This window comes from Tursiops truncatus, chromosome 4, assembly GCF_011762595.2.
Source record: "Tursiops truncatus isolate mTurTru1 chromosome 4, mTurTru1.mat.Y, whole genome shotgun sequence".
NCBI classification, from domain to species: domain Eukaryota; kingdom Metazoa; phylum Chordata; class Mammalia; order Artiodactyla; family Delphinidae; genus Tursiops; species Tursiops truncatus.
Genome location: NC_047037.1, coordinates 76,943,768 through 76,968,312, shown reverse-complemented (window position 1 = coordinate 76,968,312; position 24,545 = coordinate 76,943,768). Strand labels below are relative to the sequence as shown.

The following is a 24,545-nucleotide window of genomic DNA, read 5'->3' as shown; positions in this document are numbered from 1 at the left end:
AAATGAGGTCCTAGAATGCGATTGTTGTATAGAATCCTGGCAACATATAGAAAGACAGCCTTGAAAAATGAAGAAGAATCCAGAGGAGATATTATATTTATGGAGAAAATTAGGACCAAAAGCCAGAGCCTACTTTCAAACATTTTAATAGTGACTTGAGAGTCAAGGTTCTTTTCCTCTGAAAATTATATTCTCCGTCTGGATTAGGGAGAGCACAGGCACGGGCCAGCACCACCCTGAGCTAAGTGAAATGATCACGAGACACTAACACCAACTTCAGTGTCATGTCAGAATGCACAGGGTAGCCCAAGGAGACCTCGCATTTGGAAAAGTCCAGACAAGGCCCACTGCAGCTCCTGTGGTACCAGTCGCCAGGTCCTAGACATCACTTGAGTACCCCATCGGGATTCTTGAGAAGGAAGATATCTGAACATAGTGATTCCCTATAATTGCTCCTACCTATTGCTGGCCATGACTGCATTCTGTCAAAAGTGCGTGACACTTCTGGGTTTTGGTAACAAATAGTTAAAACTTATGAGAACAAAAGTAAGATAAAACTACACAATAGAAGCTGGCATCCCTTAAAGCAGGGTTTCATGGAACTACTGACATTTTAGACTGGATAATTCTTTGTCATAAGGGACTGCCCTATGTGTTATAGGATGTTTAGCAACACCCTTGACCTCTATCCAATAGATACCAGTAGCACCCCTACAGCTATAACAACCAAAAATGTCTCCAGACATTGCTAAAAATCCTCTGGGAGCAAGATCGCTCCTGGTTGAGAACAACTGCCCTAAAGAATGACATGCCAATGGCAGTAAATTAGGATAAGTTTGCTTTTTAGTACAGCAAATTCTTATCTCACATAGTTATCTACAATGGTCATGATTTCATGCAGCTCTTCTTTCTTTACCAAATAGGTTTTAGACACATGATGATTTTAAGTTGGGAACCAAATGGAGATGCTTTGTTTGGTGTGGCTTCACGTCCCTGGGTCACAGTGCAAAAAGTATATCCTATCAGCTCTCCAGGTATAGCTGAAGCCAGGAAGGCTGAGCTGTTTATCTTAACCCTAACCCTAACCCTCACCCTAGCCCTAGCCCTAACCCTAACCCTCTCTCTTTAATTGATGCCATTTTCCTAGCAGTCCTCAGCGAGTGAGAAAGAAGGGAAAAGGAGGATGGGCATTGTGGGGGAGCAGAGAACAAAGAATTTAACCAACAACAACAAAAAAGAGTCTAGTCAATATGAATGTTTGTTATTGCCTGGGTTCCCCTCTGAACATGGTTCAGAGCTGGTATAGATGAAGTAGATGACACCCCTGAGAAGAGTCAAGAAGGCATTAAAGCAAATCCCAGAGTAGAAGTATGCTCATCTTCCATTATAATGTGCCACTTGGTACTATTGAGTAACGTAACTCTATTTTTCCTAATCCTTATTGTTTGGTTTATATTTCACATTTGTATATAAGGCGCCATTTTCTAAAAAATATAACTAGAATGTGAGCTAAGATTTTATTCAGTGAAGATGAATAACTGCGACAGCTAAGCAGTGAAGTGGGAGAAAAGGAACTGATCCAGGGTTCAGTTCCATGTGTTTTGAATCTAGTCCTTCCTATATGGAGGAAGAAAGTTCTGAAAATCCATTTTGGGTTTCTTATTTTATTAGAAAAAGAAAGCAAGGGGAGCTGTAGACTAAGGGAGGTGAAAATCCGGGGCTAACATGAGCTACAAGAGAAGTATAGAGAAAGGAAGAGAGCAGAGGGCTCTTCCTTGACATTCTGGGCAGCCCAGGGTGCAGGAGGGCATTCAGGAGACTAACCGCACTGCTCTGTGGGCCCCACCCTTCCAGGCACGCTTTACTTTCCCAGCTGCTGCCTTCAGCACAATATTGAGCTGATCAACATCATCAAACACATTTTACAAGGTATCTAATTGTATACGTTGCAGGAAACCAGAGTATTGCAGGTATCCACTGGCCTACACAATCAAGCACATCTTATGGTGAGAGGGCAACTGGAGAAAAAGGGAAGCCTTTTAGAGAGATGGTGGATTAGACAGATGATTTGATTAGTGGGATGAAGCTGTAGTGAACAGCGTGAGCAGCAAGCATCACCTGAGAGAGGCAAGACAGCTAGACACGGCTTCAGATTAAGAAGCAGCTAAGGAGAGTGAAAGGGGACTGTGGACCCAAGAATAAGAGCCTGGACAGGGAGGTGTCTGCGAGCAGAGCCCTTGAAGAGAATCACCACCAAGAAAGTCAGTCCAAGTAGAGATCAGCCAAATGTGGAGGGCGAGGTCTATAGAACTGAGGCAGAAAGGACTTTATTGCCTTAACAATATGAGGATCTGGAAAAGAAGTTTCTGTCTTATAATGAAGGGAAAAGTGAAAAGCAAGGTGGAACTTGGATGTAAGAATAAAACCACTGCAAAAGTCTGATCTATGTGTGATGGCAGATCAAACTGAAGTGAAGAATGAGATTGTGTATATCTAGTGTGACTTACCTCTATACACTGGAAACCCCAATGTCTCTATAGGCAGAAATAAAAGCTGCTTTTCACTCTGAAAGTCTAACTGGGTGAATCTTATAAGTGAGGTGTAGAGACAGATGCGTGATTCACTGGCATAGAAGTCGCTGTGAAAACAAAGGTGTGTCTTGAAGAAAAGCCAAGGAATGAGCCTGAGGGATGCAGTGCTCTAAGCACATGGACAGCTCACCACTGAACTTTTAAGGACTTTTATAAAGTCCTGCAGCAACTATGGGTCTCAGACACCAATCCTAGCTCTTCCTTGATCCCACTGTCTTCTCCATCTTTGAAAGCTGAATCCAACTTCAGATACTGGTTATAGCACAGACTTCTATTTTCCACCAATCAAAGATCCCCTATACCAAATCCCTGACTTTCATTTCGATTTGATTTTGGTTTTGCCTAGGATCTCCTATTCTGGACCTTGCCGAGCCCAATGGCCTGGGGGTTAGAATAAACTCACCGTGTCCTGGCCTTTCATTCTCCCTCATCCCCATACTTTGCTTGGTGATTTGCTTTTTGCCTATCACTGGCCGTCCAAAGGTCCTCACTTCTTCTCCTATCAGCAGCCTCAGCTCTGGACCACACAGAAACTTTATGAGCTTCCTCAATCTACCTTCTTACATGACCATCGATTTCATTCATCCAGCTACAAGGAAGCCTAGACTTTCTCTAGCAGAGGCCACTCTCACTCTAAATCCTCTTAACACCTCATTGTTTCTTTAGTTTTAGTCTTTTTCTCTTAGCTAAATCTTTTCCTCCTTTCTTTCCCCTAATTTGTGCTTTTGCCTCAAGAATCATTATGCATGAAAAGAGTGTAGTCATTACTCCCAGGCAGAAAGTGGCTGGCCTCTCACAACTGCTGAAGCCAGCAGAAGTTGAACTGTCTTATCATGGACACTTCCTGGCCCCTGTTCCCCTACCTTACTGCCATTCCCCAGGCCCATCTTGTTTTGGACTGGGTATCAGTAGAGTCTAAGGAAAGGGCACGGCCCTTGACATCCAGGGTGCAGAGTGATGGGCAGTGGAGGAGGGAGTTTTCTGGATACCCCTAAAAGATGGGAGGAGGATTGGAGCCATGAGAGTCAGGACCATTGAGGGCTGCATAAAAAGTACTATTTACCTCAGAATAGAGGTGAGCCATGGTCCCGCTTTATTTCCACTTTAGGACTGAGCAGAGAAAAGATTCAGAGATATTTCTGCAGAGAAGGAAAGTGAGCAAACAGCACAACCAGGAAATATAAACATACCTTCCCAGGTAAGCAAACCAGGAAGCTCAGAGTTCACAAACAAAGGAAGGTAGAGTGGGGGTGGGGGTGGGTGTTAGAGGGGGGATTCATGGGGAAGGAGGCAGGACACAAGATAAACATCCCTGAGATCATCTAGGGTATCCAGGATAGACAGGACACCGAGGGGAAGGAGACCTCCTTCCTCATGCTGTCTCTGCCCCAAACCCTAATGGAGAGGGAGAGACAGTCTGTCTAGAGCTTCAGGCAACTCATGACATCCTGTCAGACACTGGCAGCAGAAATGGAAAGCGGGTGGAGGCAGAGCCACTTGGGACAAGGGAAGTCACAGTGCAGAAGACACACAGCCACAGTTACTGGAGGAGCGTGACATAATTTGCAGGGAAGAGTCCAAAGTGGCCGTGGCAACGTCCCCGCCACCAGCCCTCATCCACCATCTCAATGTCAGTGATGATGTCATCTGGATCAAAGGAAATCTCATCACTTCCCTCTGGGGAGAAAATTGACAGGATATTAGGATGGTCAGGCAGGAATCCCTCCACCCCTGTGTCCCCTTTAAACCTCAGGAAGGGAAATAGGCCTGTTCTTGATACCAAGTCTGGGCCCTATCCTGACCCCCAGAATCCATCCCCGTTCTCATGTATCAAGGGCTTCCAGGCACCAGACCCCTCAGGCCACTCCCAACCTACCTCCTTGGTAATCATACAGGGCTACAGCTGAGATCCCAGCCCCAGCCCCAGCCGGGCAGCCTGATGATCCTGCATAATAAGAAATATGAATATGGTCTCATCAACATGGAAAAGGAAAACAGACAGGTCCTTCTGTGTAATGGGGGAATTCTCCCTCTTCCTCTCCCCTACAGCTGACCAAATCCAGGAGCTGCCCCACCACTCACCAGCCAGAGTGGAGGAAAAAGAGGGATCCTCAGGCTCGAGCACATCTTCATAGTCGCCCTTTGGTTCCTCATCTGGCTCATGTCTGTCCATTTCCCCAACATCCTCATAGTCATTCTCTGGTTCAGGCTCGGGCTCAGGCTCAGGTGCTTCTTCATACACTGGCTCTTCCTCCATCTGGAAGCCTTCTGGAGTCCTGGGGGGCAGAGCTGGGGGCTCCTCGTTGTCCTGAGAAGAGACAGTGTGAAGCAGGGTGACATCTGTTCACCAGGAGCTGCCTCTCCAAAATCTCCCAATGGAGGACTGCTAAGACCCCACCCATCCCCATGCTTCCATTCTACCCTCCATCCTTGCATCCTTCTAACAGTCTCTCCTAGGGAACACAATCTTTCATCCCTCTTCATTCATCAACCTCCCACACCCATCCACTCAAAGCACCTACCAAAAGATGATAGAAGGGAAGTAGAAAGCAAGTCAGAATCCTTGGAAGACCAAGAAAACATTGAAGCAAAAGCAAAAGCAAAAAAAAAAAAGGTGAAAGATGACAGCTAGGATGACTAAATATCCTAGTCTTCCCAGGACTGGGTGATTTCCCAGAATATAGGACTTTCCGTGCTAAGACCAGGATAGTCCCAGACAAACCAGGATCATTGATCATCCTGTACAGTCCACCTACTAGGACATGAGGAGATGGGGAAGGAGCAGAGAATCTTTGGGGCTCTGCTTACCTCTGGGGGATTCTGCCTTGGGGGCTGGGTAGGCACTGGTTGTTCCCTACTGGTTCTCACAGGCCCACGCTCTGATGACAGACAGCTCCCTGCTGGAGGCCAGGCCTGTGGAGGATGAAGCAACTTTCCAGTGAGCAAGAAACTTCCATCTTCTCTCTTGCACTGACCTGGAATACCCCTTCCTACCTCTGCCAGTTCAAATCATCCATTCCTCAAGATGGGCTCCAACCTGAAATGACAGCTCCTTCCTCTTGTTGTTGCAGCAGTAATTGACTGCACTGGCTGGTGACCTATCTTGTGTTGTACTATGTAAATCTTGGTTTTTTTCAGCTAACATTCTCATATGTATATATGAAGCTTAATTACACAATCAGATTGAAATCTTCCTGAAGACAGGGATAGCAACTGTAGACTTTGCCTAACACAGGGGAGGCCTGTGCTTTATTTTCTAAGAATGCAGACCCCTTAGGCTCTTGTCTGGGCAAGGAATCCTTGACGTGGATCCCGAAGGGCCAAACACTTACCTCTGAAGAGATTTTCTTGGGCAGTGGGGCTGACACCACCGGCTCTTCCATAGTGGCCACTGGTGGCTGAGCCTCATGGCTCATCTTTACCAAGGCCTTTCTCTCCTGTTGCTGCCTGGCTTTCTGTTGTGCCTTCTCCTCTTCCTCCTGCTTCCTCTTTTCCTCAGCCATGGATTCAAATTTTGCCTTCAGCCCACGGGCGCCACTGGAAGCTGCAGACACAGGCAAGAAAAATTAGGGTTGTCTTGGGTTGGAGGTAGGGGAGTGGCACTGGAATGAAGAAGAGGAACCAGTTAAATATCCAAAGAAGAGCAGGTAGAGAGGGGACTCATGGAAAGGGAGGTAAAGAGGTATCAATGAAGGAACAAGGGGGTTATAGGAGGATAAGGTAACCCTGATGCCTAGATTTCCATACAGCCAGGCCATGTGATCTCAGACTCTTGCCCTTTTTAAATCATAAGGCTTGTTCTCCTAACCTGCATCTTCTCTGTCCACATTTCTTAAAGCTGTATGCCCTCTGGCCACCATCTACCCTCTATCCCCCATCCAAAGCTCCTTTCCTTATGTGTTCTTCCCAAATGGCTCCCTCCCTTCCTCCCTCTGTTCTCTGCATACAGTTTCTTCACCAGTGTCACTCAGATATCCACTTAACCTAATTTTTTCTAGGAGAGCGAATCTGGGAATATGAGGGTAGGGGTCAAGTCTACCTCAGCTAATCTAGGTAGGTAAAGGCTTGGAATAGGTAGTCTAAGAAGAAAAAAGAATGAGAAGGGAGAAGAGGTTGAAGAGCACAGAGAAAGGGAATTAAAACTTACCAGCCTCTATGGGTGTTGTCTTCTTATAAGCTGTGGTTGGGGCCTCCATTTCATTGAAACCAACAGCGCTCTGCAGGTAAGAGAACAGTATAGGTAGTGGTGGGGACAGGGAAGGGAGTGGTAATAATCCAGAAGGCAGTAGTCGTGATTGGGTCACTATAGGAGGTCTCCCTAACCTTTTGATGCTTATAGTTAGACAGGGTATTCAAATAGTGCTGTTTTGTGGCAGAGAGAGGGGTAAAGAAGTTCTAGACTGGTGGGATTAGCTCTCCTTTTAAAAAGCTCAGTGTTCCTGGAATCTCACATCTCTAAGTCCAGTTGCCTGGAATGCAGGAGGGTCTCAGGCCAGTACATGAAGAGGTGTAGGGGACGACTGAATGGAGTGGGAAGAAATTATTGATTGAGTTAATCAATGCCAAGCAATCAATGAAATTTCAAATATCTTTTCCTGGAGTTTTTCTGTTTCTCTGTCTCTCTGCCTCCCTCCACTCTCCTTAGTTAAAGCTCAGGCTTCTGGGACTTCCCTGGTGGTCCATTGGGTCAGACTCCATGCTCCCAGTGCAGCGGGCCAAGGTTCGATCCCTGGTTGGGGAACTAGATCCTGCACGCATGCCGCAACTAAGAGTCCACGTGCCACAACTAAGACCCGGCACAGCCAAAATAAATAAATATTAAAAAAAAATCTCAGGCTTCAGAAGACATGCCCTTTAGATGCTGAGGGCAGTCAATGGAAAGAGCAGGACACCAGGAGGACAGTGCAGGGCACCTAGCTTTGCCCATCCTTTTTCCAGCTTTGCCTCTCACTCTTCTCCATGTACTTCAGGGAACCATTCTCAAGACACTAGTGTTCTGGTGCTTTACCTTATCCACTCGGTCCTTTTGGATGCCATACTGACCACCAAAGCCCTTGGCATAATCTGCAGGATGGAAAGGTCTGAGAGTCATAAGAGGAGTTAAAATGCTAGAAATGTATGGGAAGAGGGAGTGGGAGCAGTGAGAAGGAAGACCAGAAGACAGGAATGAGGAAAAGAGAAAGATCAATGAGAAAGTGTGAAAATCAGATGATAGAGAGGCATGGGTGGGAAAAGATGAAAAAGGATGGGGAGAAAAACACTTGAGAGAGAATGGAGGGATGAGAGATGGGAAGAGAGAAACAAAAAGAAAGAAGTGACAGAAAAGGGGAAAATATACGGGAAGAAACAGGAAAAATTGAAGAGCGCCCCCCAGCCATCCCCTATGTGTCCCAGGGAAGAAGGCTTTCTCTCTGTGAAGCAGAGGGGCCTCTAAGACTCACAGCCAAATCACCCTCTTGTCATCACCCGGCCTGTCTATCTTCATCCCTTTCTCAGTGATCCCTTTTCTTTGGTCATCCTCCTCTGTCCTGCTCCTTAGCTTGCTGTTTTCCCCTCCACCCCTGTTGGTCTCCTCCCAGCTACCCCTATATACGTACACTTACTTTTCATCCCACCACTTCCTGCATACCTGCCCCTCATATTCTGGGTCCTCCATGTCAGCCTTCAGGGACAGAAGGAGGGCTCCATGTACCCTGTGACCTCCCTCCTCTCCAATCCCAACTTACCTCTTTGGGATTCGTGTTTCTCTGTCTCTCCCTTGTAGTCATATCCCAGAGCTGCCTTGTCCCGTTTGTCCTCCTCTATCCCATAACGGCCACCGAAGCCATGAGAGTAATCTATGGTGGAAGGAGCAGTCATGAGAGCTCACTCTCAGCCCACGGGGAAGTGCTGTGGAAGAGAAGAGTCAGGAGGGATGGGTGCAGGGTGATAGGGGCCCAGGAAGAGAGCGGGGCTTGAATACTAGGAAATGAAAGAGAAATGTTATTCTAAGCAACTTCTATAAGCTTTAAACAATGTTCACTCTTTTCCTCTCCTCCCTTACTTCCATTTCAAGATGAGAAGATCATTTGAATTTTCTCCCTTCTTCAAGGAAGGAGAAAGTATAGAGAGTATAGAGGAGAGACTTCCAGAAAAAAAGAGAGATGCATATGAAATATATGCCTTTCCCTAATCTTATATAAACACTTAGCAACGTCAGAAAAATAGAGCAATCTCTCTTTTTTTTCTTTTTTAAATAGTGAATCTCAAAAGAAAAGAAGAAAAAAATTCCCGGCTCCAGAAACAAACAGGTGAATCAAAACAGCTAACATGATGGTAATTATGAGCTGATATAGAAAACCCAACCTGTTTTAAGTCCCAAATTTAGTGCCTAGGGATTAGGATCTAGGGTCTGGGGTTCTACTTCCTATAAGAACAGGTGGCTGGAGAGCAGGTTCTGCCCACTCCTATAAAAGAATTCTAGAAAAAGCCTACTTACCTGTCCAGGGAAATAGTGAGAGGAACTGTAGGGTTCTTTTTAGCATTTAGAGAAGGAAGTTTTACCTATGAGACTTGGAAACTCCAAGCCTACACCTGAAGGTGTGGGATACAAATATCCAGTTTCATGCTACTTATATCATACAGAAATTCTAAGCTGAGAAATTAATTGAATACTGATGTAGGAAAATATATACCGCAGAAACAGTAAGCATCAGAAGGATGGCATGAATATGAGACAAAATGGACCCCAAGACAAAATGCATTATAAAAGGTAAGAGAGACATAACTCAATGATAAGAGTGCAACTTGTCATTCATCAGGAATATATATGCTGGTATAAACCTATTATCAGAATCAAAACTCATGAAGCAAAGCAGAAAGCAAAATAGACAAATCTATGATCATAGTTGAAAATTTTAACACTCTTTTCTCATTATTAGTAGAAAATTTCGACAAAAAGAATCTAAAATTATAGAAGGCCCAAATAACATTATCAAGACCTAAGTGACATTTACAGAATATTGTACCCCCAAACTGCATAATACACATTTTTTTCCATGCACATATAACATTCACCAAGATAGACCACATGCTTGTCCTTATAAAAAGTTTCAATACATTTCAAAAGATTGGAACATGAGATAACATATCCTCTGATCACAATAGAATTAAATTAGAAGTTAATAACAATAAAATTAGAAAATTTCCCCACTACCTAGAAAATAAGCAACACACTTCTAAATAACTCATGGGTCAGAGAAGAAATGAAAGGGAAAATTAGAAAATGTTTTGAACTGAATGAAAATTAAAATATGCATGACTGTGGAATGTAGCAAAAACAGTGTTTAGAGGGAAATATATAGTTTTAAAAGCCCATACAGTAAACAAAGGTTTAAAATCAATTATCTAAGTTTTTACCTTAAGAAGCTACAGAAAGAACAAACTAAACCCACATTAAAATGAAAGGAAAAATAATGAAGATAAGAGCAGAATTCAATAAAATTTTAAAAACAAGTAAATAATAGAGAAAATGAGCAAAGCCAAAAGATACTTCTTTGAAATTAATAAAAAATAATACTGATGAATCTCTAGCAAAAATAATTAAAAAGAGAAAAAACACAAATTAACAATATCAGAAGTAAAAGTGAACATATCACTATAGATCTTACAGAGGTTAAAAAGAAAATAAGGGAATACTATAAATGAAGTTATGCCAATATATTTGAAAATATAGATAAAAATGGAAACATTCCTTGAAGAGCACACTATACCATAACTTAAGAAAGACTGAATAGACCTGTATCTATTTAAGAAATTGAATTCATAATAGAAAACAAAAATCATAAAGAAAACATGGTCTATTACTATTAAAACCCCTAGAACTCAGACAGAAATAAAGGCATAGTTTCTCTGATGGGAAACTTCTCAACCCAGGGCACATAAAACTCTCATAAAACAAATATCCCTTTCCCCCCACTGAAATAAATTTGCAAACAAAAATTACAAACCATCAAAAAAATAAATAACCATGAGGGAAAACAGATTAACTGAATAGAAGAATTAGCACCCTCAAGAACTGCAAATAATATAACAATGTGAAAGAAATTATAAAATGAATACTTTAAAAATAATTAAAGAGTTAAAGAAGGGTGAAAAACATAAGGAAAGCAATAGGGCATTATGGAAAAGGAATCAGCAGATTTTCTATAGAATCAAAGGGAACTTGCACAAATGAAAATACATGAAATAAAGTTAAAAATTTAGTGGACAACTTAAATGATAATTAAATACAGCTGAAGGGAGAGTTACAGAACTTAACAAAGATCCAAGGGAATTACCCAGAATACAACACAGGGAGATGAAGAGATGGAGATAGACAAGAGAAATTAAGAGACATCAAGAACACAACTTATCAAAATTTTTGGATGCAGTGAAAGCAGTGCATAAGGAAAAGCAATGCATATATTAGAAAAGAAAAAAGACCTAAAATCAACAATTTAAGTGTCCACCTTAGGAAACTGGAAAAAGAAGAACAAATTAAATACAAAGTAAGCAGAAAAAATAAATAAGAATTGGAGCAAAAAAATCAATGGAATTAAAAACAAGAAGCCTATAGAGAAAATCAAGGAAACCTAAAGCTGGTTCTTTGAAAAGATCAATAAAATAGATAAGCCTCTAGTCAGACTAACAAAGAAAAAAAGAGAGAACATAAATTACTATAATATCAGAAATGAAAGAGGCTATATTACAACAGATTCCAAGGAAATTAAAAGGTAATAAAATAATACTATGAACAACTTTATTCCCATAAATTTGATGACCAAGATGAAATGGACCAGTTCCTTGAAAAGACACAACTGCCAAAACTTACACAAAAAGAAACAGATGACCTGAAAGGCCTATATCTACTAAAGAAATTGAATCAATAATTAATAATCTTCCAAAACAGGAAGCACCAGGCCCACATGTGTTCACTGGTGAATTCCACCAAATATTTAAGGAAGAAATTATACCAGTCCTCTGCACACTCTTTCAGATGATAAAAGCACAGGGAATACTTCACAACTGTTCTATAAGGTCAGCATTACTCTAATACTCAGACCAGACAAAGACACTACAATAAAAGAAAACTAGAGACCAGTATTTCTCATGAACACAGATTCAAAAATCCTCAACAACATATTAACAAATCGAATCCAACAATGTATAAAAATAATTATCTACCATGACCAAGTGGGATTCATCCTAAGTATGCAATGATGGTTCAACATTTGAAAATAAATTAGCATAATCCATCACATCAACGAGAAAAAAAGAAAAATCACATGATCATATCAATAGATGCAGAAAAAGCATTTGACAAAATCCAACACAATTTACAATAAAAATTCTCAGTAAACTAGAAATAGAGGGGAAATTTCTCAACTTGATAAAGACTATCCACAAAAACTCTACAGCTAGTATCATACTTAATGGTGATAAACTTAAAGCCTTCCCACTAATATCAGGTACAAGGCAACTATGGCCTGTGTCATCACTCCTTTTCAACATTGTACTTGAAGTCTTTGCTAATGCAATAATGCAAGAAAAAAAGTATGTAGACTAGAAAAGAAGATACACAACTGTCTTTGTTCACAGATGACATGACTGTCTATGTAGAAAATCCAAAAGAATTGACAAATTCTTGAAACTAATAAGCAATTATGGCAAGGTTGCAGGATACAAGGTTAATATACAACAGTCAATTGCTTTCCTATATACAAGCAACAAATAAGTGGATTTTGAAATTAAAAATACAGTATCATTTACATTACTACCCCAACAAAGAAATGCTTAGGTATAAACTTAAAATATGTATAAGATCTATATGAGGAAAACTATGAAATTCTGATGAACAAAATCAAAGAAAACTAAGTAAATGGAGAGATATTCCATGTTCATAGATAGGAAGTCTCAATGTTGTCAAGATGTCAGTTCTTCCCAACTTGGTCCATAAACTCAGTGCAACCCCAATCAAAACCCCAGCAAGTTATTTTTTGGATCAACAGTTTCTAAAGTTTATATGAAGAAGCAAAAGACCCAGAATAGCCAACACAATACTGAAGGAGAACAAAATTAGAAGACTGACACTACCAGACTTTAAGACTCACTATGAAGCTAAAGTAATGAAGACAGTGTGGTAGAGGTGAAAAAATAGACAAATAAATCAGTGGAACAGAACAGAGAGCCCAGAAATAGACCTCCATAATTATAGTTAACTGATGCTTGCCAAAGGAGCAAAGGTAACACGATGAAGACAAGATAGTCTTTTCAACAAATGGTGCTGGAACAAGTGGACATCCACAGATTAAAAAAACAATGAATCTAGACACATGCATTACAAAAATTCTCTTTTCACAAAAATTAAATCAAAATGGATCATAGACCTAAATGTAAAATGCAAAACTATAAAACTCCTAGAAGATAATATAGGAGAAAACCTAGATGACCTTAGGTATGGTGATGCCTTTTTAGATACAACACCAAAGACACAACACATGACAGAAATAATTGATAAGCTGGATTTCACTAAAATTTTAAAAACTTTTGCTCTGTGAAAGACAATGTTAAGCAAATGAGAAGACAAGCCTTACACTGGGAGAAAATCTTTGCAAAAGACACATGTCATAAAGGACTGTTACCCTAAATATACAAAGAATTCTTAAAACTCAACAATAACAAAACAAGCAACCCAACTTTTTAAATAGGTCAAATATATTAATAGATGCCTTGCCAAAGAAGATATACAGATAGCCAATAAGCATATGAAAAGATGCTCTACATCATATATCATCAGGGAAATGCAAATTAAAACAATAATATAACACTACACACCAAATGTGTGGTGTGTGAATGGCCAAAATCCAGACTACTCACAACACCAAATGCTGGTGAGGATGTGGAGCAACAGGAACTGTCATACATTGTTGGTGGGAATGCAAAATGGTGCAGCCACTTTGAGTGACAGTTTGGCAGTTTCTTACAAAACTTAACATACTCTTACCATAGGATCCAGCAATTGCACTCCTTAGTATTTACCCAAAGGAGCTGAAAATGTAGGTCCACACAAAAACCTGCACACAGATGTTTATAGCAGCTTTATTCATAATCGCCCAAACTTGGAAGCAACCACTATGTTCTTCAGTAGGTGAGCGGATAAATAAACTGGGGTACATCAAGACAAAGGAATAATATTCAGCAAAAAAAAAAGAGTTATCAAGCTACGAAAAGACATGGAGGAAACTTAAATGCATATTACTAAATGAAAGAAGCCAATCTGGAAAGGCTACATGGTATATGATTCCAACCATAAAATATTCTGTAAAAGGCAAAACTATAGAGACAAAAAAAAATCAGTGGTTGCTGAGGGATGAGGGAGATGAATAGGCAGAGCACGGAGGATTTTTAGGACACTGAAAATACTTTGTATGACAGTATAATGATGGATATATGTCAGTATACTTTTGTCCAAACCCATAGAAAGCACAACACCAAGAGCGAACCCTAAAGTAAACTATGGACTTTGGCTGACTTTGATGTGTTAGTGTAGAATCATCCTTGGTAAGAAAAAAAAAAGAAAGAAAAAAAAGTACACACACACACACCATTCTGGTCAGTGATGTTGATAATGGGGGAGGCTATGCATGTATGGGTGCAGGACTGTAACTTCCTCTCAATTTTGTCCTAAATCTAAAAAGTTCTGAAAACATAAAGTCTTTTTTAAAAGAGAGAGAGAGATGGAGAATTAAAAGTTCTAATATACATCTGAGTTCCAGAAGAAAGAATAAAAGAGAAGAGAGGAGAGACACTACCTAAAGAGAAAATGCCCGAGAACTTTTCATGTTGAAAGTTAATTCTCAGGTTGAAGAGGAGCAATAAGTCTCATGTAGAATAATAAAAATAGATCAACACCTAGATATAGCCTGATGATATTTTAGAACATCAGAAACAAAAAGAAAAATTTTCATGAGACAAAACAAAAACAGAGAGACAAGACATGTTACGTACAAAGGAATGATGATCAGACTAACCCAAGAGAAATGCCATAGATGATGGAATAATATCTTCACCACGATGAAGGGAAAATAACAATGAAGAATGGAGCAAAATAAATTTTTTTTTCAGACAAAGCCTGGGAGTTCTCTCATAGACTCTCACTGAAAGAATTATCAAAGGATATACTCTAGCAAGAAGGAATAGAAGAAGTAAGGAGGAAACAATGAAATATTATAAACAATGATGAGCTAGTAAACTGGTAAATATGTTGGTCAATTTAAATAAGCCTTCACCTAGTAATAATAATGATTAATTTTTGTGGGGTTTAAAAACAAACACATGTAATCGATATACTAAACAATTGTTCAGTTGGTACAAAGACTGTAGAACGTAGAAGAAATGTAATTAAATTATTCTTCATTTCCTGTGTTACTCAGGAAGAAATAGTGATTAATTTAAAACTTAAGCCACAGATGCACATTAAAACTTAGGAATAACTTCCTAAAATAAAGGAGTATAATATCCTATTTTTGATCCATTAGAGGGGAAATGGGACTAAAGAAAACTTGACCAAGCTCATAGAAAGCAATATAGGAGAAAAAAAGAAGCAAGTACATGCTTGGATTTAAAAATAAAATAAAATAGCAGGTAACTGGGCCATGGAACTAAAGGGAGTTGACGATGGCTGTTGGTAGTTGAAGTCTGGGTAGTCAGGTTGCTAAGGCTGAAATGCAGGGTCCTTGCCTTTCTGAGATGCGTGTTTTTCCACTTCTCCTTTGTAATCAAAGCCAACAGCTGACTACAGAGAAAAGGAGAGAGAATTGATTAGAGTCAGAGATGAACATTTTCTCCCGCTCTCACTTACCCTTACACCTATAGCTCAGCCCAGGGGTTAGTTATAGGGGCTCAGAGCTGAGTATGGGGGTTCAATGTAGAAACAGACAGTACCCTGACAGGCTGGTGTAAAGGCAGTGTGCTACAAACCAATGACCATGGGCCCTGGACACAGATAGCTCTAGATCCAAACCCCAACCCCACCTTTCCTATTTGTAGTTGTGTAACTTTAGGTATGTCCTTTAATATTACTAAGGCTCAGCCTCTTTTTTTAGTTTTGTTTTTCTTTTGGCCATACGGAGGCATGTGGGATCTTAGTTTCCTGACCAGGGATGGAACTCGTGCCCCCCTGCAGTGGAAGTGCAGAGTCTTAACCACTGGACTGCCAGGGAAGTCCCCCTTGGGCCCTTTAAATATGAAATGAAAATAGGTATACCTGCCTTATTAACCTCAACTGTAAAATGATTCCAACTTATTTGGGATATTGTGAGGACTAAATGGGGCAAGATACATAAAGTGTGGGCACTCAGTAAATTAGTGTTTTTCTTCCTAAGTCTCATGAAACTAAAATGAGATAATAGCTAGAAAACTGCCTTTTAAACTATAAAGCAGCACTGTGCACATGTAAGAGATATCATCCTATACTGACTGATTATACTGTGCCTCTTCTCTTTCCTTACACAACAGTGGAAACGCAGAGATGTAGATTTTGGTGGGATGAGAGGCAACCAGGAGAATCTGGATCCTAGCTGCTTTGGGACAGGATATATTGGTAAATATCTAACCTAGCTATGTCCCCATATGGCTCAGTAATAGGTCCCTAAGCAAGTCTAGATTTTGCATTTTAAAAGTTATTAGTATGGGACTTCCCTGGTGGTGCAGTGGTTAAGAATCCGCCTGCCAATGCGGGGGACACAGGTTTGAGCCCTGGTCCGGGAAGATCCCACATGCTACGGAGCAACTAAGCCCGTGGGACACAACTACTGAGCCTGTGCTCTAGGGCCCAAGAACCACAACTACTGAGCCCTCGTGCCACAGCTACTGAAGACCACACGCCTAGAGCCCATGCTCCGCAACAAGAGAAGCCACTGCATGAGAAGCCCATGCACCATAACAAAGAGTAGGCCCCGCTCGCCACAACTAGAGAAAGCCCATGGGCAGCAATGAAGACCCAATGCAGCCAAAAATAAATAAGTAAAATAAATAAATTTATTTTAAAAAAAGTTATTAGTATGTATTGTTTCTTGATTTACAAGACACACTGATTGTTAAGGTGATTCGGTTTGTGGCTGGTGAGGCAGGAATTGAAAGAAAGAACAGTGAAAGATTAGGCAAAGGCAGTAGGGGAGCCAAGAAGGAAGAGAAACTGCACCCTGATTAGAGACCATTACGTGCTCCATATTCCATTACTGCTTTTAAAAATTATCCTCTGTGCTTTTACTTTACCTTACAGTATGCTTTGAACTTTTCTGGGTTTTTTTACCCCTACAATTCAAATAACACTCTAACACTTAGCTTTAAGGATTCAGGCCTACTTATTAACGGCTGCAGGTTAAACAAACAAACAAACAAACAAAATCTCAGCTAGCTGTGAAGGAAATGTCCCCTCTGTGTGCTGCTGCAGGGCAGAGACACTACTCTGCCCCATAAAGAATGAGCTCAAAGAATCTGATCTACTAAGGTGTGAAAATGAGAACATGAATGAGTTATCAATCGTACTCTCCGGACCACTCTATCGTCTGTAATCATGCTGTCCTTTTTCTCTTTCTCTCTTTAAAACTATCACTACTTTTTGTACAAAGGAGTCTTTAAAACACCTGGACTTCAAGGAGTTAGTACTAAGTCCTGTGAAAAGTAACCTTCACCTTCTAAAAACATTGTAACCTTAATTAGTTGTTTTATTTGATTATTTGCTACCATTGTAATAATATTTCAGCTGATATGTCTGTTTTCCTGAAAGGCATAAATATTTATAAGGCTTTCATATTAGACCAAAGGAGGAACTTTGGAATTTCCTCTTCTCCCTTCATGCGTACAGGTATGATAAAACCAATGGCTTAACATAGCACAGGGAGATCAGCTCGGTGCTTTGTGACCACCTAGAGGGGTGGGATAGGGAGCGTGGGAGGGAGACGCAAGAGGGAGGGGATATGGGGATATATGGTATAGCTGATTCACTTTGTTATACAGCAGAAACTAACACACCACCGTAAAGCAATTATACCCCAATAAAGATGTTTAAAAAATAAACAAATAAATAAAATAAAATGCAGGGGGAAAACAATAAAACAATGGCTTAGGGATTCCTTATTCAGAGTTTGGGAGTCTTTGTCTCTTTTAAATTAACACCTTTCAGGTCAGCATGTGGCCTCCAACAGCGGCACCAAAGAACTTGCTGAAGCAGGTGTGGGAGCCATCCTCATGATGGACCCTCCGTGAGGCCACTGCCCCATCTTTCCACAGGAGAAGCACAGACCTACATTCAAGGTGATTGTTGGTAAGTCCCACATGATCTGAGTTGGGTGGCACAGGGAGAGAGTTGTCACTTACCTTGTCTGCCCTGTCCTTCTCCACTCCGTATTTGCCCCCAAAGCCTCTGGCAGCATCAGTCTGGGAAGAGTGCTTCTCCACCTCAGCAACATACTCATGGCCCACAGCACTCTGAAAAAAATCAAGATCGGAATGAGTGAGAAGATAAAAATGACCATGAAAAAATAAAATGATCAGAGATAGGATGGGATGTAAGAATACAAGAAATTCCACTCTAGGTCACACAGATAATCTCTGACGGAGTGCCAAGGAACGTGTGATGGGAGAGCAAGATGACTTTTTCTGGAACCTTGCACATCCTGACTCTTCTTTAATACCACTAGGAACCCATCATTTAGGAAACTCCCATAGGATGGGTTGGGAACCAGAAGGATAGAGACTACATAGACAGGGAAGTGTTTAAACCACTGCTTAAAAAGAGGGTGAAACACGGGCTTTGTGCATCAAAATAGAAATGAGGGTAGTTACTGGGGAGACACCTAAGGGGACTGACTAGATGCCATAGCCCGGATTGAATATTTAACACAGCCAGGTGCTTTTGTTCTGGACCTTTGTTCCTACACAACCATCAAAGTTCAGAAGTGCAGCCTGGGCCCTAATATTAACAGTGATTGACTCTTTATACCAAAGGGGGCTGGTAGACAACACCGTGAGTAGTCCAAGATGGCATATAATTTAACTGTTTTTTATTCCCCTCCACTTTTTTCTCCATCTACCATTTTCTACTTGGTTTTGAAAGGTATGTCTCTTTTAATATTTGGATATGGATGCTTTAATAATCTTGGAATTGAATAATACTTCAAACCAAATAGTGATACCTTGCAGAGTCTCAACTAAGAAGAAATTAGAAAGTTTCTTCTTCCTCCTGAATTTCCGATTCCATGCTGGGATAAATATTAATACAGAGATGGATGTGAAACACTGCCCTATATGAGTTCCTGGGAGCTCATTTTGCAGTGTTTTTGGGTCTGTGTAGGTCAACTTTGTTTGCTGAGTTCAGGAATGAATGACTGCTTATCTATTTTACTCTTTCCTAGGAATTCTGTGGGAGAATACAATGCCTACTTTGCACTTTACACAATGACAGAAGGGTGAACTAACAGCTTTCACTAAATTGCTTTTTCTCCTTGGAGATTAACTCTTTTTTCTTATAGGAATATACCTCTATCTTTTTTTAAAATTTATTTATTTTTTATTTATTTATTTTTGGCTGCATTAGGTCTTCGTTGCTGCGTTCGGGCTTTCTCTAGTTGCGTCAAACGGGGGCTACTCTGTTGTGGTGTGCCAGCTTCTCATTGCAGTGGCTTCTCTTGTTGCAGTGCATGGGCTCTAGGTGCGTGGGCTTCAGTAGTTGTGGCACATGGGCTCAGTAGTTGTGGCTCTTGGGCTCAAGAGTGCAGGCTCAGTAGTTGTGGCCCATGGGCTTAGTTGCTCCACAGCATGTGGGATCTTCCCCGACCAGGATCGAACCTGTGTCCCCTGCATTGGCAGGCGGATTCTTAACCACTGCACCACTAGGGAAGTCCTATATCTTTATCTTTGAGGTTAGGAAACTCAATGGAAAAATACAATTCAACATACAGGCTTTCTTTTTATCATACTTTCATAGTATCTATTGGATAAAGGAAAAATAATAATATATTTGAGGACATCTAATAGATAAATTCACATAAATATTTTTCACGTCTATGTGCAAATCATATTAAGTGATGTATAAAATATGTACAAAAAGAACACTAAATATACAGTAAAGAAACCAGTAAGAGACACATCCATTTAAAAGCAGTAAGTGATTTTAAAACATATTTTCCCCTTCTCTATGTGTGTCTCCTTAGTCTAGGAGTTACAGTGTGGCTGGGTCTACATACACTAGGCCAGCCCTTCTAAATTCTTGGCTCCCATTTTCCGTCATCTATATTTTATGTGTTGAAATCAGGGGGCAAATGACACAAATAATATGTGGACATTCTCTTTTAAAACCCAAATGAATATTTTACTTTTGAATAAGTTTTAAACCATAAAACCAACAAACGAATCAATTCACTTATTTATTTTTTTAAAGCAAATATCCCCCTTTCAACTCACCTTGTCCATTCGGTCTCTTTCCACCCCAAACCGACCTCCGTAGCCGTGGGATGCTTTGGGCCCTGATTCCATCTCCTTCTTCTTGAGAACATCATGCTCCTCTGACACTTTGTTCCTCAGCTGGTGAATGCTGGAAGTAACCACATCACAGAGACTCGTCTAGCACAGAGATGTCAACAAACCCTCCTTCACAGAAAAATTGAAATCTTGCAGCGTGTTCTGTTCATTTTTAGCAATAGCCCCCAAAGTGTACCTGTGCTGGGTCTGGGAGTAGGAGGTTAGTGTGGTCTGCATATACAGCCTGATATAAACTCTCCATAAGCCAATAGTATTTCTTCTAGTCTGTTATTTTGCTCACTAAATAACCTTCTGATATTTAGTCTCATGTTCCTAAATATTAGAGGACAGTGTTACCTATATTCTAGCAACCGAAAAGTTATTTTCCTCTCTGAATGGATTTATTGTTTAACAGTTCGGTACTCTACCTCAAGAAGCACAAAGATATTCATGCACCCTTTACCCACACATTCTAGTCCTAGAAGTCTACCCCAAGGAAATAGTTTTAAATATGGCAAAGTTTAATGTCTAATGATATTCACTGAAACATTGTATTTAATAGCAAGAACCAAGAAACAATTTATATGGAAAAAATGGGAAATAGTTAAGTAAATTGCAATATTACTTTTCAATGGCACATGAGGAAGTCATTAAAAATGATGATTACGAAAAATGCAGCATTGGGAAATTTATCTATACATTAAGTATTCTGTGTCTCTTCTTGTCAAAAATGAATGCCCTTCACACTGCCCATATATCTGCTAATTCCTGAGAGAACTAAAAACTAAAAAGGGCTCACTAATAAAATTCACTCTCATCACTAATTGTTGCAAAACTTTAAGGCTCAAATAACCTTGATTTGGGACACTTCTGTCCTTAAGAGAACATAACACCAAAAGGAGGCATTCTCTTTCTTACTTCACTTTCATCTCTACCATGTGGGTAGAGAATACCTCTCTGTATTTGTTTGGGCTGAGGATAAGAAGTGACAGCTCAGCACCAGCACCAACACCAGTACCAATAAGTGACAATCAGGACTGATACTTGGACACATATAAGGACCACTGGGGATTCTTAGAAATATTTGGGCAAGAGAACCCTAAATAAAAAATTTGACTTCCTGCAGCAAGAAATGGACGTTTAAGGAACTGAGATATAGTGATGTTCCTGGGACTGCGCTAGCTCAGAAAAACCAGATATATTGCTTACAGGTAGAATGGCCATCTCACATCAGAAAGTCTCCTCTTTCGTGGAAGAATAGATCCATCTTGTGGCCTTGTAGTATAAGCCCAACAGAGGTCTTTTTAAAAAGCCTTCTCAGCTTTAGTCAAAGTTAATTTTAGAAAACTGGCTTTGAGCCAGATGAAATTAAGCTAACAGCTGGAAGAACCCTCTGTTCCTGTGCCTGCTCTAAACCCTCTGGCAGCCGTGAAGGCAGAGATCCTGTGTTGCTATTTCAACAGCATCAACACTTTAGAACTGTCAGTGTCAGAAAAGTTATTGGTTCCAAGAACAGGTAAATGACCAATATTTCCCAACCAAAGTGTTCAGATGAAGAATGAAGAAAATGGGACTAAACATTACTTTCAAATGGGAAAAATTAGCAAAGTTTTAATAAATCCAATTACTGTTACATGGATCATAACTGTATTATAGTTGAAACAAGTTTTTAAAAGGGATTAGAAAATGAGATTCAGGAATATCCACCTAATAGATGACAATGAGGTTAGTCAGAGAATCATGACAATAGATAATATAATTTGAATGAAAATGTTGGGGCCAACAATGACCAACTTCTTACCAAATTCATCAGAATATAGCTAAGGCACTATAAATGTGTTAGTTATATTATTCCTTTATTAAATAAATATTAAACTTTTTTGAGTGTGAGGCACCATTAGGCTCTGGCAATACAAAGATAATTAATGTATGAAAATAGTGATCAGGTGGAAATACAGAAAGGAAAAAAAAAATTGTAATTCAATGTCCTAATTGGCATACCTAAGAAACTTTTAACACATTAACTCTCAGATGTCTATTTTAAGGCTTAAAATACCTTGGAATTGATGAAGCAATACAGTTTATAGAAACCAAGTGACACCCAGGACCTCAAAGATGAGCTAAGAGAAGGAAGAGCTTTTTTTGTTTTTATTACAAAAGTAAAAACACAAAAGTGAGTGACAGACTGTAAGATTTTATTCACAAACAGTATGATCATAGTTGTAGAAAATCCTAAAGAATCTACATAAATGTGCTACTAGAACTATTAGGTATATTTAGCAAGGTCCCAGGAGACAAGATCACTATTAAAAGCAATTTTATTTCTACATACTAGTCACAGACATTTCTGAAAAAATTAAAGAAGACCTAAATAAATGGAGACATATCCCATGTTCATGGGTTGGAAAACTCAAGACTATTAAGATATGAGTTCTCTCTAAAATGATCTATAGATTCAGTGCAATCCCATTCAAAACACCAACAGGCATTTTTGCAGGAATTGACTAGCTAATTCTAAAATGTATGTCATACAGAGTGAAGTAAGTCAGAAAGAGAAAGACAAATACCGTATGCTAACACATATATATGGAATTTAAGAAAAAAAAATGTTATGAAGAACCTAGGGGTAAGATAGGAATAAAGACACAGACCTACTAGAGAATGGACTTGAAGATATGGGGAGGGGGAAGGGTAAGCTGTAACAAAGCGAGAGAGAAGCATGGACATAGATACACTACCAAACGTAAGGTAGATAGCTAGTGGGAAGCAGCCGCATAGCACAGGGAGATCAGCTCAGTGCTTTGTGATCGCCTGGAGGGGTGGGATAGCGAGGGTGGGAGAGAGGGAGACGCAAGAGGGAAGAGATATGTATATGTATAACTGATTCACTTTGTTATAAAACAGAAACTAACGCACCATTGTAAAGCAATTATACTCCAATAAAGATGTTAAAAATAAAAAAAAATAAAATGTATGTGGAAATGTAAAGTCCTAGGATGGTAAAAAGTGTTTGTTTTTTTTTTTTCAAAGGAGAGCAAAGGAGAAGGACTACCTGATTTCATGACTGCAATAAAAAGTGCAGTACAATAAAGCTACAACAACCAGTGCAGTATAGTGTGGGTCAGAGCAGACATATAAATCAATAAAATAGTCTAGAAATAGACCCTCATGTATATGGTCAAAGATGCCAGGTAAGTCAGTGGGGAAAGATTAGTCTTTTAACGATGTTGGAATAATGAGATATCCTTATGGAAATAAAATGAACCTCAATCTTTACCTCACACTGTATGCAAAAGCAAATTTGAAATAGATCATAGACTTAAATGTAAAAGCTAAAACTATAAATCTTTTAGAACAAAACATAGGAAAAATCTTCACAGTTTGAGGTAGGCAAAAATTTCTTAGACACATAAAGCACTAACCATAAAAAATTTTGATAAATTAGACATCATCAGAATTAATATCTTCTGGTCTTCAATAGAAGCCATTAATAAAATGAAAAGGCAAGTTACAGTCTGGAAGAAAATATTTGTAAAACACATATGTCACGAAAGACTTTTATCCAGAATATATAAAGAACTCTTAAAACTCAATAAGAATACAAAGATCCCACTTTAAAAGTGAGGAAGAGATTTGAATAGACACTTCAGAATGAAGATAAATGAAGATATATGAATGGCACAAGAAAAGATGCTCAATAAAATTAGTCAGCAGAAAAATACAAATTGAAATCCCCACACACTTACAAAAATAGTTAAAATTAAAAATATTAACAATAACAAGTATAGACAAAGATGTGGAGCAATTGAAACCCATACATTATTTGTAGGAGTGAAAAAACGTTTCTTTCAGAAAACAGTTTACTGGTTTCTTAAAAAGTTAAAACACACACTTTTTATATGATTCAGGAATTCTACTACATTTAGGTGTTTCCCAAGAGAAGTAAAAATATATGTTAACAAAAAGACTTGGATCAAAATGTTCATGACAGCTTTATTTGTAATAGTCCCAAATTGTCAACAACCCAAATGTCCATCAACAGGCTAATAAACCAAACTCTGGTATATCTGTACAATGCAAAATTACTTGACATTAAAAAGGAACAAAAGACTGATATACACAAGACCATGAATAGATCTCAAAAATATTATGCTTAGTGAAAGAAGACAGACACAAAAGAATACCTTCTATACTATTCCACGTACATGAAATTCTAGGATAGGCAAAACTAATCTGTAGTGACAAGAAGCAGATCAGTGTTTACATCCAGCCAGGGGTGGGGAGGGGTATATCGACTGTAAAGAGGCACATGGGGGCTTCTCTGGTGGTGCAGGGGACACGGGTTCGTGCCCCGGTCCGGGAAGATCCCACATACTGCGGAGCGGCTAGGCCCGTGAGCCATGGCCGCTGAGC

The 24,545-nt window shown here is 39.8% G+C and overlaps 1 protein-coding gene across 3 annotated transcripts in view; it reads right to left on the bottom strand.

The window, feature by feature from the left end:
• HCLS1 (hematopoietic cell-specific Lyn substrate 1) overlaps window positions 1–24,545 on the bottom strand; it is a 40,748-nt gene that overhangs the window by 10,406 nt on the left and 5,797 nt on the right. For 2 of the 3 annotated variants that reach the window (XR_012331506.1, XR_012331507.1), the window contains exons 4-14: window positions 20,076–20,205; window positions 17,991–18,101; window positions 15,351–15,405; window positions 8,318–8,428; window positions 7,600–7,655; window positions 6,739–6,808; window positions 5,924–6,135; window positions 5,400–5,504; window positions 4,674–4,899; window positions 4,468–4,536; window positions 3,655–4,268 (exon numbers count right to left, since the gene is read on the bottom strand). Coding sequence is in view for 1 of the 3 variants with exons in the window: in XM_004316807.4 (XP_004316855.1) it covers window positions 4,132–4,268; window positions 4,468–4,536; window positions 4,674–4,899; window positions 5,400–5,504; window positions 5,924–6,135; window positions 6,739–6,808; window positions 7,600–7,655; window positions 8,318–8,428; window positions 15,351–15,405; window positions 17,991–18,101; window positions 20,076–20,205 (1,282 nt within the window). In the remaining 2 variants the exon portion in view is untranslated. Of the gene's footprint in view, window positions 1–1,644; window positions 4,269–4,467; window positions 4,537–4,673; window positions 4,900–5,399; window positions 5,505–5,923; window positions 6,136–6,738; window positions 6,809–7,599; window positions 7,656–8,317; window positions 8,429–15,350; window positions 15,406–17,990; window positions 18,102–20,075; window positions 20,206–24,545 lie in introns of those variants that run through there. The other variant, XM_004316807.4, reaches the window with a different exon arrangement.